Consider the following 17,633-nt stretch of genomic DNA (forward strand, 5'->3'; position numbering starts at 1 on the left):
TTTGCTGAATGAATGACTCCACTCTTGCTCAATTGAGAACAAAATATGTATTCTAGATATTTCAGAGAAACATTTTAAGTTCTGACACAGTTTTGGAAGACGCTCCAAACCTCAATGCTAAATCCCTTTCATTAAAAATACTTAAGTTAAAAATTACAATTTTGAATTAAAATTAAAAGATAACTTTCTTCTTTGAATATCTTCTGGTCTTCATTCTGGCAACTCAAGTCATCTTTTTGTCTACAAGCAACATCTGACAAGGGTAACACTCTATACCACTGGGTGGTGAATCTGAAGGGTTTTGCTCTCTCATTAGGGTAGATTTTTCCAGGCCCATATTAGCACTTATAGAATTCAATGGTAACTTACAGTTTATCCATCTGACTCAATGATTTCAAGTAGAAACCTAGCTGAAAGTGAAAGTGAAAGCCACTCAGTTGTGTCCGACTCTTGCGACCCCACGGACTGTATAATCCATGGAATTCTCCAGGCCAGAATACTGGAGTGGGTAGCCTTTCCCTTCTGCAGGGGATCTTTCCAACCCAGGGATCGAGCCCAGGTCTCCTGCACTGCAGGCTGATTCTTTACCAGCTGAGCCACAAGGGAAGCCCAAGAATACTGGAGTGGGTAGCCTATCCCTTCTCCAGGGGATCTTCCCGAACCAGGAATGGAACTGGAGTCCCCTGCATTGTAGGCGGATTCTTTAACAACTGAGCCATGAGGAAAGCCCCTAAACCTAGCTAGAATGAATCAATTCCACAAAACATCTACCTGTGAGAATATTCACTGAAATATTAGTTATACTGTTAAAAGAATGGAAACACTGAAAGCACCAACAATAACAGACTGGTTAAAAAAATACCAGGTATCCACAGGAAGGAAAATTTTTGCAACACTTATTGAAATAGCATTTTAAAGACTGACAAAACACAGAAATGTTTATAATGTAAAGTGAAAATGCAAAATAAAAAGGTAAATGAAAACCAAATAATGTAAATATAAAAAAGTGAAAAATGTGAAATAAATTACAGGGTGATTCCCATTTGTAAAGCTATAATTATATGACTACATACGTATATAGGATGAACTAAATCAGAATTTTAACAGTGAACTAAATCAGAATTTCAATCTACATTAAAAGGACGGGTGATGGGTCATTTTTATTCTTTGTACTTTTAAAAAAATAAATTAGCAGAATTATTCATAATAAATATTTTTATGAACAGAAAAAAAAGTTCTAATTTAAGGGAAGGCTGTAATAGTAGAAATCAAAGAGGAGGCTAAATACGAGATATCCATCAGGTTGAGGACACAAATGGTGCCCCCCAGTGAAACAGATGCCCACCATTTTCCTGGAACCGCTCCAGCTCCTCATTGCTCAGCTGTTTGATGGATGTCATTACCATCTTGAAAGCTCCTTTCAGACGCTTCCCCAGGACCATGTGATCTGGCTCTGCCCTTAGGCGAACGCCATACTTGTTTTTATCTGTAGATAATGTAACTTTTCGAACATTCAATTCCTGTATTTGATAGACATGCAAAAACAAAAATGAAACAAATGAAAATATGTCCACAAAAATTTGAATACAAATATTTATAGCAATAACCAAAAAGTGGAAATAACCCAAATGCTGATTGACTATGAAAGGATAAATAAAATGTGGTATATCCACCTAGTGGGCCATCATTTACCAACATAAAGGAAAGAAGCATTAATACGTGCTATAACATGAATGACCCTTGGTGCTAAGTCACAGAAGCCAGACACAGAAGCCCACATATTGTATGATTTCATCTACAGAAAATGTCCAGAGTGAGCACACCCAGAGACAGAAAACAGACAGAAAACAGGACTGTAGGATCCTGAGGGGAAATGATGCATGAATGATAATTTGGGGTCTCTATTTGGGGTGATGAAAATTCTACAAAATTGTGGTGATGACTACACAACCCTAACTCAATTAACAAGGACTGTAGCATTAGAAATATGGACTTCATGTCTCAGGGGTAACCTTTGCTCAAGCAATTTAACTGTCAATTAACCAGAAGAATCAGTTAATTGTAGTATTTCATGTCTCCCTCATGCTAGCAAGTTAAGGATTACTAATGTAGTAGGAAATGGTGACTACACAGCAGGAAATAAGAAAATGAAGTATCATGGAATTGTCAACTGAAGCAAATTATATGGAAATATTTTGCCATTATACATTACTATATTATTTGATCTCAGAGTGCTCAAGATATTTAAGTATATTCTATTTTTATCCGTTATCTTAAGCATTCTTTACAGAATTTATATTTCCTTAGTTATAACCTTTTAAATTTCTAAAGAGTTTTATAAACTCTATTTATCCAGAATTCTCAAGTAATTCAAAACCAAATATAGAAATTATTTTCTATCCTTAAATATTATCTGTGAAAGGAATAAAAATGAAATTTGAAATATATACTTCATTTAAAAACACCATAGGATAAAGCTTTCTGGGAGGACAACTGACAAGACAGTTTAAACTTCTGACCTCACAACTCCACTTTTAAGAACCTGTCCAACATCCACACTGTCAACTAGCAATTGGCACCTGCCATCGACTTATCTGGGCTTCACAGGTGGTACTAGTAGTAAAGAACCTGACTGTCAACAAAGGAGATGACTCAAGAGACACAGGTTCGATCCCCTTGGGAAGACCCTCTGGAGGAGGGCATGGCAACCCTCTCCAGTATTCTTGCCTGGAGAACCCCATGGACAGGTGAGCCTGGTGGGCTACAGTCCATAGGGTAGCAAGGAGTGGGACGTGACTGAAGTGACTGAGCACACATGCATCTACCTATACCTGTACATTGGCACCCCACTCCAGTACTCTTGCTTGGAAAATCCCATGGACAGAGGAGCCTCTTAGACTGCAATCCATGGGGTCGCTAAGAGTCGGACATGACTGAGCGACTTCACTTTCACTTTTCACCTTCATGCATTGGAGAAGGAAATGGCAGCCCACTCCAGTGTTCTTGCCTGGAGAATCCCAGGGATGGGGGAGCCTGGTGGGCTGCCATCTATGGGGTCGCACAGAGTTGGACACGACTGAAGTGACTTAGCATAGCATAGCATACCTGTACAAGGATTAAATTGTGTTGCTGCAGCTGCTGACCTTCACTAACCCCCTGAAAGGAGTTCAGGGTGGACAGCAGAAATGAGACATTCTGTGCTTGGGGAAAAACTGGCAGGAGAGGTCTTTAGATAGGTGTTTTCAGGAGCTGATTTTATAAGCCCAATTCTTGAATCTCCCCATGGAAAGGCCCCCAAAAACCTTCATGGTGGTAACTGTTCCTCGTGACTAGCAAAGCTTCACAAGACTAGCAGAAACCTTCTGGAAAAAAATGTACTTGACTGCATGTATTCCCCCTTTACCAAAATCACATATATACTGACCTTTTCCCACTGCTTCTTAGGAGCACCTTCTCAGAGCTATCTGAGGTGCTGTCTCCTGGGCTGCATCCTCATTAACTCGCATAAGAGTTAACTCGCAACTCTTATGTTGTACATTTTTTAAATCTACAGTTAACAACTTATTTGCACAAGCGCACACACACACAAACTTTTATTTTTAATCTGAAACATAAATTTCCAACAATACTAGAGTAACTAAATAAATAATGATGCAGCCAGAAAGTGAACACTATGCAGCTGGCAAAAAGAATAAATTAGATCCCTAATGTTTTGTTTTTAAAGGAAGAGTTCTTTAAAAATATTTATTTAAAAATTTTATTTATTTATTTGGCTGTGCTGGGCGTTCGTGGCATGCAGGATCATTAATTGCAGCACATGGAATCTAGTTCCCTGATTGAACCTGAGCCCCCTGTGCTGGGAGTGTGGAGTCATAGCCACTGGACCAACAGGTAAGTCCTAGGGCTCTATGTTTTAACATGGAATGTTGTTTAAGTAATACTATGAAGTGGAAACAATTAGTAAAAAACTACATATATGATCATCTCTATTCACAAATAAAACCAGTGATGTGCGTATTTGATGTTTAGTTGCTGAGTCATACCTGACTCTTTGCAACCCCAAGGACTGTAGCCTGCCAGGCTCCTCTGTTCATGGGAGTATCCCGGCATAGGTTGGGAAAATACTGGAGTAGGTTGCCATTTTCTTATCAAGAGGAATCTTCCCGATCCAGGGATCAAACTCAAGTCTCCTGCAGTGGCAGGTGGATTCTTTACCACTGGGCCACCTAGAAGGCCTGCATGGGTGTAGATGTATGTACAAATGTGTCTACATGTACGTAAAATGCTAGGAACAACCCAGTAGGAGATACCGTAGTGAACATCCCTGTAAGTGGGAAATGAGACATGACAGAGTGGCCAGGGTGAGAAGAGACTTTGTCTTGTACCCGATTGCTAGTGTTTATTTATAACCAGTGTTTACTTGATACTTGGGTAATTTGAAGGACTAAGCTTTTTCTTTTTGTTAATTATCAAAAATTACCTAGGGGAAGAAAAGTGGATGAAGGGATAAATGATCCAATGAAGGTGAAAAATTCATGGACCTTGAAATCACTGTTAAAGAATTATAATTACAGGGACTTCCTTGGTGGTCAACTGGTTAAGACTCTGTGCTTCCAATGCGGGGGTGTGAGTTTGATCCCTGGTAGGAAGAACTAAGATGCCACATGCCCCCAGCATGGCCAAAAAATAAATACAAATTCTTAAAAAAATTTTTTTAATTACATTGCAAAAAATTCATGATGAATCCAAAAGCAAACTGTAAGATTTCACAGATGGTTACATTTATGTATATACTGATAAAGAATACTAATCAAAATAATCTTCCCAAGAACAGAAGCCTGTTTGGACCAAATCACACAAATCAACTGTCTTACCTCAATGATATATTTCTCCAAAGACTTAACTTCATTAAGAGCTTCCTGATCTTGATGGATAACAACAATTTCTTTCAAAGGATACTAGAAAGAAAAGGGAAGGGAAAGTTCACTAAGCATCCAGTCTTCTAAACTGCAGAAATATGAATGTTACATGTTCTATCTGAATTTCAAGCTTTAGACTAAACAGGCTTAACTAGTATTAAGTCATTCACAGCCTTACTGCAAAAAGAAATTAATGCCATTGCTGGAAGCCCTTTATATTAAGAAAATACTCCAAAGACATAATTCTCTAGGTGTATGCAATTTACAATAGAAATAAAATCTCAAACCTTTATTGGAATAGTTTTGCGGTCTCGAATCACTCGGCCAAGTTCAATCACAGACTGCATTCTAGATACTGCACTCTCAGTTTTCTTGTCGATCAATTCCTCACTGATTGGGAGAGGTAGGAACATAAAAGATAATAGATTTAAAAAGAGAAAATCTCAAAGAAGAAACGTGCTTCATTGAGGAAGAAAGTCGGATGAGAGATGTGATGGTGTGGTTAGCTTCCCAAGGGAGGCTCTTGAGAACATAGTGTGACTGTTTTGGGGGCTTATAGTGAGAGGCAGGGAGAAGGCAATGGCACCCCAGTACTCTTGCCTGGAAAATCCAATGGGTGGAGGAGCCTGGTAGGCTGCAGTCCATGGGGTCACAAAGAGTCGGACACGACTGAGTGACTTCACTTTCACTTTTCACTTTCATGCATTGGAGAAGGAAATGGCAACCCACTCCAGTGTTCTTGCCTGGAGAATCCCAGGGACGGGGGAGCCTGGTGGGCTGACATCTATGGGGTCGCAGAGTCAGACACGACTGAAGCGACTTAGCAGCAGCAGCAGCAGCAGTGAGAGGCAAGCTTGAGCCTGATGCTCAGTGCATAGCAGCTCCCCAAAACGATACCAAAGGCCTATCCACACCCTACATGCCACAGCTCTACAGGGGATTCCACCCTAAGTATCCCTCTTATACTCATTCTGTAGCCTGAGGAATAGCTCAACTGGAAGGCATGGCATGGGTGAGCTGGAGCAGGGAGCTGGGGCCCCCACATGAGTGCATCTCTAGCAACTCTCCTTCCCATGGCCCAGGTGACGCTTAGGTATATTTGATTCTTACCGAACATGGGGCAGCATGAGGTAGTGAATACTGAATGTGTCCTTGTCCTGGACAGAAACAGGGTCAATCAGTGTCTTCAGATTCTGATACATCAATTCAGTAAGAAAAGGGGTATAGGGGGCCTGTATAAGGACAGAAAACATTATGTCATTCATATGTAGCCATCATTAACTGATCTCAGAGTTAGAAACAACTGAAACATTTTAGAGAAATGACAGGGGAATATGCACAGAACTGGACATGAGGTTAATACAACATGCCCTAAGAAAATGACCTCATTTTGAACTTGGTGAGACACACTCATGAAGCAAAGAAGTAGGACTACAGACAGAAGTGTCCAAAACATCCTTGAAGATGTCCATAATAAAAACAGGAGCCGATGACCACATGGCAGTTAGGTCAATTGCAGAGGAATGAATATTCCTAAAATCTCAGAAACCTCATCTGTAAACTGGGGAAACACTACCTGCTTAACAGGAAGAAGGAATGAGCTCATACATGAGACACCAGGTAGAGGACCTGGGATAAAGCAGGTTCTCATTCCATGTATGTTTAGGAAATAAACAGAAGGCTTGTATCATTAGAGTGAAAGAGCAGAAATAAGACACAGGAAACTAAGGGTGGAATTTTTACTTATATATCATTTAATGAATATTTCAATTGGTAGGAACATGTCTCAAGTGAAATACTGTTTGCAATATATGTATTTGTTTGGTTAGCTGTTAGCTCAAGACCTTCCCTGATACTCACAGATGATTACAGGACTTTAAAATGTAGAAAAAATAGAGAACAGATACAAACAGAGGACAGTGCAGCAACTGGGCACCACAAGCAGCCCACAGGGCTAGAGCTTTAGAACGGGATCAAGCATCTTACCATAAGTCTGCACAAAGACAGCAGAACACTAAACAAGGTCTCCAGGGCCTTAACACAATCCTCTACTCCATTTTCACCCTAAGGATGAAAAACACACACAGTAAACTGTTAAAACCAGTAGCTCACTACAGAGAAAAAAAAAAGGTAATAAAAAGGGGCAAACTCAGCTATAATTAAGTTATCCAGAGATAACATAACTACTTTAAACATTTTAATGTTCTGTTAAATATATGTGCATACACACACATACATGCACGTGTATGTAATATATTTTAACAAGACAAAATTACTGTTTTGTTACAGGATTTTATCATTAACACATTTGAAGGTAGTACTGATGGGCAGTGGTCTGGGTGCACCTCACTCCCTGTTTTGGAGCATTGCTGTTTATGCATAGCTTAAGTTCTGGGACAGGCTCCATGCTTCACTCATCCTATATCCCCAAAGGCTTAATGAAGAGTATCATCAATAAGTAACTGTCCCTCTAGTGTTAGAAGTGATGAAGTGCCCATCTGAAGATCACAGCTGTACCAAACAACATTTGCAAAATACCTGCATGAATTATTTGATTTTAACAGGTCTGTTCAGTATAGTCCTTAAATGGCCTGAGACTTTGCCTCTAATATGATGTCTATAATTGTGTTTTGAAAACATGTGAGATGACTTTTAAACTTAAGGATTCCCCTATCCAAAACATGGCAGTACAGTTAATATGCAACGTAAAAGGAAAAAGATAGCTTCACCAAGTGAGAGCATTTGAAAACGCCCTTTTTCCTTTTGGTTGTTCTCATTTTTCCTCAACTCTCATACTTCTTGCACTTTCTGCTCTTCCCAATAGAAGCCTGCACTTACCTTTAATCTTCTACGGTTCATCCGAACATACCAATTGGTCAAAATATCCACAAACTTGACCAGGCGAGGAACCACAGTATAGAGCCTGTAAGCTGAAAGTAAGACAACCAATTGGACCGTGAGAACATATAAAAGTCTTGGGAGCTTAAGATAGGGCTGGATACAAGAAGAGCAAGTAGGCCCTGCCATTCAAGGGCTATCACATCTATTAGAGAGATAGGTCAGTTTTCATTCCAATCCCAAAGAAAGGCAATGCCAAAGAACGCTCAAACTACCACACAACTGCCCTCATCTCACATGATAGTAAAGTAATGCTCAAAATTCTCCAAGCCAGACTTTAACAGTACGTGAACCATGAACTTCCAGATGTTCAAGCTGGACTTAGAAAAGGCAAAGGAACCAGAGATCAATGCCAACATCTGTTGGATCATCAGAAAAGCAAGACAGTTCCATAAAAACATCTGCTTTATTGACTATGTGAAAGTCTTTGACTGTGTGGACCACAACAAACTCTGGAAAATTCTTAAAGAGATGGGAATGGGAATACCAGACCACCTGACCTGCCTCTTGAGAAACCTGTATGCTAGTTGGGAAGCAACAGTTAGAATTGGAGATGGAACAACAGACTGGTTCCAAATAGGAAAAGGAGTACGTCAAGGCTGTATACTGTCACCCTGCTTATTTAACTTATATGCAGAGTACATCATGAGAAACACTGGGCTGGAGAAAGCACAAGCTGGAATCAAGATTGCCGGGAGAAACATGAATAACCTCAGATATGCAGATGACACCACCCTTATGGCAGAAAGGGAAGAAGAACTAGAGAGCTTCTTGATAAAAGTGAAAAAGGAGAGTGAAAAAGTTGGCTTAAAGCTCAACATTCAGAAAACTAAGATCATGGCATCTGGTCCCATCACTTCATGGCAAATAGATGGAGATACAGTGGAAGGAGTGACAGACTTTATTTTTGGGGGGCTCCAAAATCATTGCAGATGGTGACTGCAGCCGTGAAATTGAAAGACGCTTGCTCCTTGGAAGAAAATCTATGACCAACCTAGACAGCGTACTGCAAAGCGGAGACATTACTTTGTTAACAAAGGTCCGTCTAGTCAAAGCTATGGTTTTTCCAGCAGTCATGTATGGATGTGAGTATTGAACTATAAAGTAACCTGAGCACCAAAGAATTGATGCTTTTGAACTGTGGTATTGAAGACTCTTGGGAGTCCCTTGGATTTCTCAAGAGGCAGGTCGGGTGGTCTGGTATTCCCATCTCTTTCAGAATTTTCCACAGTTTATTGTGATCCACACTGTCAAAGGCTTTGGCATAGCTAATAAACAGAAACAGAAACAGATGTTTTCTTGGAACTCTCTTGCTTATTATGCATGTTTAAAAGTGGGCATAGTCCTTTAGGATGACTGATAAAACATTCAAAATTTCCTGGACTAACCATCCAATTATGCCAAATACAGAGGCATCAACTTTTCCATGAAGAGCTATGTACCAGCTGAGGAACTGAAGACCCCTACATGAACCACCTGATTGCTCTGGCCTCTTAAATCCACTGGAGTGCTGTACCTGAGTAGCAGCACCTGCCAACCCCAGGATGCTGTGCGAGGGTGGTTTATGTTACCAGGGTGCACACAGGGATGCCATTTTTTCTCCACTGGCCACCGACTTTATCAGACCCATAAACACTCAGACCCATCTCAGGTATCCTGGTTAACAGTTTCTTGAATTTCTCACCTTGACTTATGGTTGTCTATCTCCCACTTTAAGGAAACCAACATTACCTACCTTTTCAACCTCTGTCTAAAAACAAATTCATTGTTGTTAAGTAACAGAAATGTGGGGAAATGTCGATTTCCTTACTGTGTTTCTGAATTTCCTAATTTTTCCAGTCTACTTATTTAATAAAGTAGACCTAAAAATAAATTAAAAACATATTAGTAACAAGTACTACTTATTAAGAACCTGCCTATTATCTGCTAGCTACTGCATGTACACAGTTTCTATCTAAGTCTTATAAAAACTATTACTAGGTACTTTTTGGAGATAGAAATGGAGGCTCATAGACTAGACGATGCTTCCCCCAGGGAACAAGTGGTGTACAAGTTGGGATCTGAACCCACGGGCATCCACTACTGAAGCCTGTGATTCCATGGGCCTGTGTGGTGTCTGTGGTGGGGTAAGGCCACTAGATATCCCCTCAAGACAATCTCTCAGGCCTTGGAACAATACATTTCTACAACAAACAAGCCTTAAAATTATATTTGAGAGATAAAAAGAAATATTTATTCATCTAGTGTTCTGTCTCTCTCGAAATTTCTATAAAATTTCCTCTATGTTTAGAAAACCACACACCTATGGTGAATTAATCTTCCACAAAGGAGGCAAGAACACATAATGGAAAAAAGATAGTCTCTTCAGCAAGTGGTGTGGGAAAACCTGGACAATCACATGTAAATCAATGATATTAGAACACTCATTTACACCATACATAAAAATAAACTCAAAATGGCATAAAGACTTAAGACATGACACCATAAAACTCCTCCAAGAGAACATAGAAATGGGAACAAATACAAATGGGATGTAATCAACCATAAGCTTTTGTACAGCAAAAGAAACTATGAATAAAACAAGACAATGTGTGGACTAGGAGAAAATATTTGCAAACAATGTGACTAACAAGGGCTTAATTTCCAAAATATACAAATAGCTCATACAAAAAAAAAATAAATAAAAACAAGAAAAAAAAAAATGGACAGAAGACCTAAATAGACATTTTTCCAAAGAAGATATACAGATGGCCAATAGGCACATCAGATGATGTTCAACACTGCCAATTATCATTTACACCAGTCAGAATGGCCATCATTTAAAAAAGCCCTCAAATAACTAATGCTGAAGAGGATGTGGAGAAAGGGAACCTTCCCCTACACTGTTGGTAGGAATGTATACTGGTATAGCCACTATGGAAACAGTATGGAGGTTCCTTAAAAACCTGAAATTCTAACTTGAAAAGAGGCATGCACCCCAGGGTTCACTGCAGCACTATTTACAATAGCCAAGATATGGAAGCAACCTAAAAGGCCACCAACAGAAGAACAGATAAAGAAGATGTGTGCGTGCACACACACACACACAGAGGAATGCTCCTCAGCAATAAAAAGAATGAAATAATATGAAATAAAGCCTTTGCAGCAACATGTATGGATCTAGAGAATATCATACTAAGTCAGAAAGAGAAAGACAAATACCGTAAGATATCACTTATACGTGAGATCTAAATAAAATATGATACAAATGAACTTATTCACAAAATGAAACAGACTCATGGACATTTAAAAAAACCAACCAACAAACAAACAAAAACCTTACAGTTACCAAAGGGGAAATGGGATGGGGGAGGGATAAATCAGGAGTTTGGAATTAACAGATACAAACTACTATAAATTAAATAAACAACAAAGTCCTATTGTACAGCACAGGGAACTATATTCAATATCCTATAATAAACCATAATAGAAAAGAATATGAAAAAGGAAAAAAAAAAACATATATCTGAATCACTTTGCTGTACAGCAAAAACTAATGGAACATTGTAAATTGACTATTCTTCAAAAAAAAAAGTCTGTGTTTATAAAGAAAAACAATTAAATACTAAAAGAGTAATTATAAAGAGAGAATCTTTATTCCTGGGAGGAAGGCTGAAAAGAGACATACCTGCCATTTCGGTCTCAAAGAACCCAACGAGCGACTGCATAAAGGACAGGACCCACCGGTCTGTGATGTTGGTACTTTCTTTAACCATGTTCTCGTTGTAAAGGAATTCCACTTCTTCTTCCTAGGAAGTGACAATTATTGAAACTTTTTGCATGCATGGGGGAAACCACTGTAAGGAAATGAACTCTTTAAATGATTTAAACTGAAAGAACTAGCCAAACCAAAAAAAAAAAAAAATCACAAAATACAGACTCTACTGGCAATCTAAATTGCTGATTCTTAACAATATTTTCCAAGTAAATGCTAAATTTGGAACATTAAGTCCTCAATTAATGAAATACATTTCTGAATGAACTAAAGAGAATTTAGGAAAAAATGATTCCTATTATCAAAGAGTAATTATGAATTCAGAAATATTTCAAAATCCTGTCAGTAAATATAGTGTTTAGTTACCTTAAATCTGAGGAAGGATGGACAGTAAAACTGGGTAGGAATGGACAACTATCTATAAGCTGAAAATGAATACTAGGAGTTAATGTCTTTGCTTAATTTATTTTACCCAGAATGCTCTATTTACCTGCTGCTTTTTCCTTTGCAAATCCTCCTTGATCCTTAAGGCCCACTTCACCTGTCCCATCTCAACAGCATCACCATCAGGATGGCGAGGGAGCAACCACACTGACTCCTGCCCTGATTTAAGCACCCAGTGCTGTAGTCTGCATCTTTCTGCCAGGCCCAGATAAGCCCCAGAGATGACTGGTTTATCCCAGTCTGTTCTTGAGTTCCACACAGGCAGAGGTCTGCAAAGTAGACCCACTTCATGACTACTGGCCTGAGAGGTGGTGGGATCAAAAAGAGGAACAACACTAGGGCCTGGAGAAGACCCTGTTCTTCCTGGTAGGGGGGGGTTCATTAGCAGACAAGATGAACCAGAGGCAGCAAAACACATGGGGCCTTCTCAGAGGATGCTTCCCAAGTCAGCAGGTCACTGCTCTGAGACACCTTCACGTGTATCACAACCACTGTTTTTCATCCCAGCAACTCAATGAGAATTTTTCTTGGAGTCTCAGCCCAAATGCCCTCATGAAGTGGCCCTTCTTGACCACTCATAGGCAGCAGCCTTTACGAGGCACTCACTCTGACAGTAGCTGACTCTTTACTTGCTTGCTCATCATGAATTTGGCTGGCTAAATGAATATCCAAAGCAACTCTTCTTAAACAGGTGAAGCATCTGTGTCTTGCAGAGGTGAGCATCTGCCCAAATGGCAAAGCTCCAGTCCTGTTCTCCTTGGCTCAGCACAGTCCCCAGACAACTGTTGCACCTTCATCTACGGCCTTTCCAACGGCTCCGAGCCCCCACCCATGGGGCCTGCGCAGCCGAATCTCTCATGGAACTCCACCTCACAGCTCACCCCTATCTTTTACAAACCCAGCTCAGTGGGGCAGACCCCACTCCGTAGCATGGCAACCCATACCTTCTGTAGCCTTAGGACGTTCTGGATGAAGAAGCGATAGGCATTGTACCAAGGGAGCAGTACATCCTTCAGGACATCTCGGACACCCTCTTCCTTAAAGCGAAGGTTTTCTGCTCTCACCACAGGGGAGTTAATCAGATATAATCTGGAAGAAGAAAAAATTACATGGAAATGGAATGAAGACAGTAAACCAAATATTACTGACATGTTGACAGGGTAATACCCATATCAGCACTTTTTCTGCAAAATGGGGACATTATAAATACTTTTCAAACAGTCCGCTTAAAACTGACAAAGTTCTCACTTTCTGTAAGAGGCCTAGAAAATTCTAAAGGGGAGACCAAGAGTGCCACACCAGAATATGGCGCTGGACTAACCTAGAATCATGTCCTGGCTGGTTTGGCACAGGCCCCAGGAGGCGTGGCAGCACCAAGAGGAAGTAGCCGGGCCCTCCTCCCAGGACTGTGTGTTTAGGCATCAGGGATTCACAAGGGACAGCCACACAAGCATTTTGCCAACACAGAGGGACTCAGAGGGCAGAGGCCAGGGACAGTGTTAAACATCCTGCAGGACAGCCTTCAATACAAAGAATAATCAGGCCAAGTAGTCAGCTATGCCAAGGTTGAGTCTAACAGATAACTGGGGTTGCAGGACACTGAATAAACTGCTCCTGGGCAACATGGGAACCGCAAATACGCTTGCCCAAAGGCCCTGGGTGTGGGTCTCCTGTTAGTAACAGGAGGATGCAGAACAAGATCTCCGTGGTTCCTTTTAACCTGAGCACTGAAAGTTTATGACTCTATTTCAAGCAGTATCTTTCTCTAAAAAATTTTCACTATTAATTTTTATTTGCTCTAGCATAAATGTACCTCATATGGTTGTCTGAGGAGTAAGTGCAAAATAGAAATAAATGATATAAGAATTTTAATACCAAGACAGGGAATCTATAGGAGTAAGTCAGAGGCACCAGCAACTAACTTGGAAGTACCTGTGCTACTCAATAAAATCTAACACAGAGACTCATCTTCCAAAAGACCTCTAGATTTAGAAACATCTTTACAATTTAGAAAATGATCTTTGGATTTAAAGTCAATAACATATCAATACAATTCCATGTAATAGACGTGCATTTTTAAAAAAGAGCTAATTATAAACCAAATTAATAGAATGATCAGCATCACCGAAACCATGACTGTATCACTGAATGTAAGATGCTTACATAAGAGACGACAAATACACACAAGGCAGAGCACTGGTCCGTACCTGAGGGCATCAGCACCATATTTATCAATTACTGAAAGTGGGTCTGGATAATTCTTTTTGCGTTTGCTCATTTTTTGACCATCACTTGAAAAACAAAAGGGAGACATCAATTAAATAAGTCAACATCACAGTTTATATATGGCTACAGATTATCTATAATTTGGAATACATAACTGCAAAGGGGACACAAGCTACTATTAAGGCACAACAATTAGGTTGTTTGTTAAAATCTGTGTAAGCTTCTTTCAGACTACTGTAGTGAGTAAATGGAGAAGTTTCAGAATAAATGGCAGCAGGAAGATGTAAGAGTATAACAATTCAAAAACACAGCTTTTGTATTTATCCCAGAGAAATGAAAACTTCGATTTACACAAAATCTATGAAGAAAAGTTCACAGTTTTACTCATAGTTGGCAAACACTAGAAACAACCCCAATGTCTTTCAGCAGGTGAAAGATCAAACTGCTGGTCATCATGGAACACTGCTCAACAACAAGAAGGAACTATGGATACATACAACCACCCAAGGGATCTCCAGGAATTACACTGAACAAAAAAAAGTCAAGCACAGAACTGGATACAAATCCATTTATGCATCATGCTTGAAATGACAAAATTACAGAGATGGGGAATAGATTAATGGTTGCCAGGTGTTGGAGATTAGGGCTGAAGCTGAACTTGGTGGGGTATGAAGGGGTAGAGAAGGTATGGTTATAAAAGGGCAATAGAGACATCCTATGATGCTGAAACAGGCCCAGTATTTTGACTGTGCGGGTGGATAGAGGAACCTATGCATGAAATATTGCATGCAATAGCAAATGAGTGTAACTGGGGAAATCTGATTAAGATTGGTGAACTGAATCAACAGCCTGATCTTGACGATATGCTATGGTTTCAAGAAACATGACCACTGGGGAAACCAGGCAAAGCACATAAGCGGTCTCTATTAATTTTCGCAACTATAATTCAATAAGATTTCTATTTTTTTTTTTTTTTAAGCACAGACTGTAGAGCCAGACTATGTAGGTACAGAACTAGAATTTATCACTCTGTTGCAGTGTAACCTTACTTCTTCTGCACCTCAAATGCCTCAGATGTTGAACCGGACAATTAAAGGACCCATTTCAAATGGCTCTGGGAGTAATGAGTAAAGATGTATAAATGCTCAAAACAGGGCCTGGGACAGTGCTAGGTGTCATCCCTCACTTTGAAGGGCACACGAAGCAAGATATCTATGTATAATAATTAATTTTCTTATTTTTGTTTTTACTTTTAATGACTAGAGGCAACGGAAGCAAAGGAAAAAATAAGAGTTCTCTATTATAAGCCTCTGGAACGAACAGGTTCTTCATATATTAAAAAGAGGACAACTAAAAGTACATTAAAGGACCAGTTCACAGATTAAATAAGAGCTATAAGCAAAAGTACTTTATAAAATTCTAAATGACAAATGCTATTTTATCATTAGTAGTATAATGGGACACATGTCCCCACCTTGGTCCGCCTCCATTAGGCTTAGTTCTTAATGAAGTCCTTCTCATAAGACAGAGGGATATGTAGAGATAGAATGCTACAGGTGGAGAAGGACAGAAGTTGGATGAAAACAGAAAACAGAAAGAAGTATAAAAGTAGAAGGAAGGAAAGAACAGGAACAGAACTGGTGCATTTCTAAATTCCTCTATTCACAAAGAACGGTTAGATCCAACCAGAAAACGCTCTAAGAACAGAGAGGAACTGGAACTCATCATTATACAAGGGAGTGCACCTGCCTTGCCAGGACAAGTCCATTCACAATCACATTTTTGAATGGTGGCCGTCCAAAGAGAGATGTGGCTAGCACCAGCAAGGTGTAAAACCTGGGGGGAAAAAAAACACACAAAGAAACAGTTCAATAAAATAAGAAATAGAATTCAAGCACAGGAAAGAAAACTGTGTTTACTTATTGCACTGAATTTCTATTTTAGGTAAGTTACATTTCTTGATAAGCACTTAAAGCAATGGTTCTTAAGCCTGGTGATATATCAGGATCATCTAGGGAGCAGTAAAAAAATTAAGGACAGGACCCACTGTAGACCAATCATACTAGAGCTTTTCACTAGGAATAAAATGTACTTTATTTAAAGCAAATAAAACTCTGGAGTGAGGTACTGACTCTCTGCTGGGGACAGTACTATCACCTTCCTTGGGGAGCTAGTTGGACAGCCACAAGGCAGAGGTGGGCAACGCTGGGTGTTCTCTCAGGACCTCCCAGAAATGCCAGGCTGAAAATCCAGAGATGTATGTTGCCTTTAGCACAAGGTCATAGGGGACAGCCTGATGACAAAAGACGCAAAAAGCACTCTCATTCAAAAGTCAAAAGGTAGACTGTAGGAACATAGAAAATGTTTTTATTATATCAGATATCATGCATGTCATTTATTTGCTAGCTAGATTGTTTCCTAAAAGAACCACATCACACCCATGTAAGCTGTCCCAGTGTCATCTAGGACCGGATTTTGCAGTCAAAGAACATCACCAGACACAAATGATGGGGATGGGAGACCAGATCCCTTGAATAAATGATCAGATACCCCTTCCTCTGAGGGCAGGTCAATAGGACCACAGTTCTCAGGAGAGGCAGACCATGCCTGACAGAAGGGGAAGGAGGCAGTGTGCACATGTGGACCCACATGACAGCTTTTAACAGTTGCCAGATCTGGAAATTCCTCAAACAACTTATTGGTCAGTCATCTGGCTTTCTCTTTAAGAAAAGCTGTTTCTATAGAAAAATGGATTGAAAGCTAAAAATAGTACATTCCAGAACATTAAGGCTGGAATTCCAACAGTTTGTGAAGACTACTAGTAGTAAAGACAGAAAATGACCCAGCATTCCTTAAATACTCCTTCAGAAACATTACAAATGAAAGTATAATAAGAACGTGGGTCAGTCCAAAAACATTGTTTTTTGTTTCTTTTTTACTTTATTTTTATAGAATCTGAGCTGGCTTTAGAGTGTCAGCGTTCAGCAACAGCTCAAGGAAGGATGCAATTATCTGCTGGTCCTCACCTCCCCAGGTTAGGGTGAAGGAGATTTCATGCCAACAGCTGTAACTCCTCTCAGCTTCCAATTAATGCCTGTGGCTCAAGCAGGGGGATAAGGAGTGGGGAGGGGGAAGCTCCTGAGGCTCACACACGGCTTGCTTCTCCCTCCTCCCCTTTCCCTTTGCTCCCCAGCAGAGCACAGCTGACCTGAGGCAGCAGTTGGAGGGAGGTGGATGGGACAGAGCACCAAAAGGAAGGAGCCCTCAGCCCAAGGAGGAAGGGACCTAGCATCCCTCAAGCCTGCACCTACCCGTGGGAGGAAATGATGGGACGACTGATATTACCGTTAGTGGTCACAACATTCAGTTCCCACCTGATGTCATGGGGCAAA

General features: G+C 40.1%; 1 protein-coding gene across 2 annotated transcripts in view; it reads right to left on the reverse strand.

The window, feature by feature from the left end:
* The window catches only part of IARS1 (isoleucyl-tRNA synthetase 1), an 81,194-nt gene that overhangs the window by 19,081 nt on the left and 44,480 nt on the right, over window positions 1-17,633 (reverse strand). For both annotated transcript variants that reach the window (XM_005210426.5, NM_001101069.2), the window contains 10 exon segments: window positions 15,991-16,077; window positions 14,223-14,306; window positions 12,960-13,104; window positions 11,485-11,605; window positions 7,758-7,849; window positions 6,906-6,983; window positions 6,030-6,151; window positions 5,207-5,309; window positions 4,875-4,958; window positions 1,346-1,520 (listed from right to left, as the gene is read on the reverse strand). In XM_005210426.5, coding sequence (XP_005210483.1) covers window positions 1,346-1,520; window positions 4,875-4,958; window positions 5,207-5,309; window positions 6,030-6,151; window positions 6,906-6,983; window positions 7,758-7,849; window positions 11,485-11,605; window positions 12,960-13,104; window positions 14,223-14,306; window positions 15,991-16,077 — 1,091 coding nt within the window.

The sequence above is a fragment of the Bos taurus genome, chromosome 8 (assembly GCF_002263795.3).
Source record: "Bos taurus isolate L1 Dominette 01449 registration number 42190680 breed Hereford chromosome 8, ARS-UCD2.0, whole genome shotgun sequence".
Lineage (NCBI taxonomy): Eukaryota > Metazoa > Chordata > Mammalia > Artiodactyla > Bovidae > Bos > Bos taurus.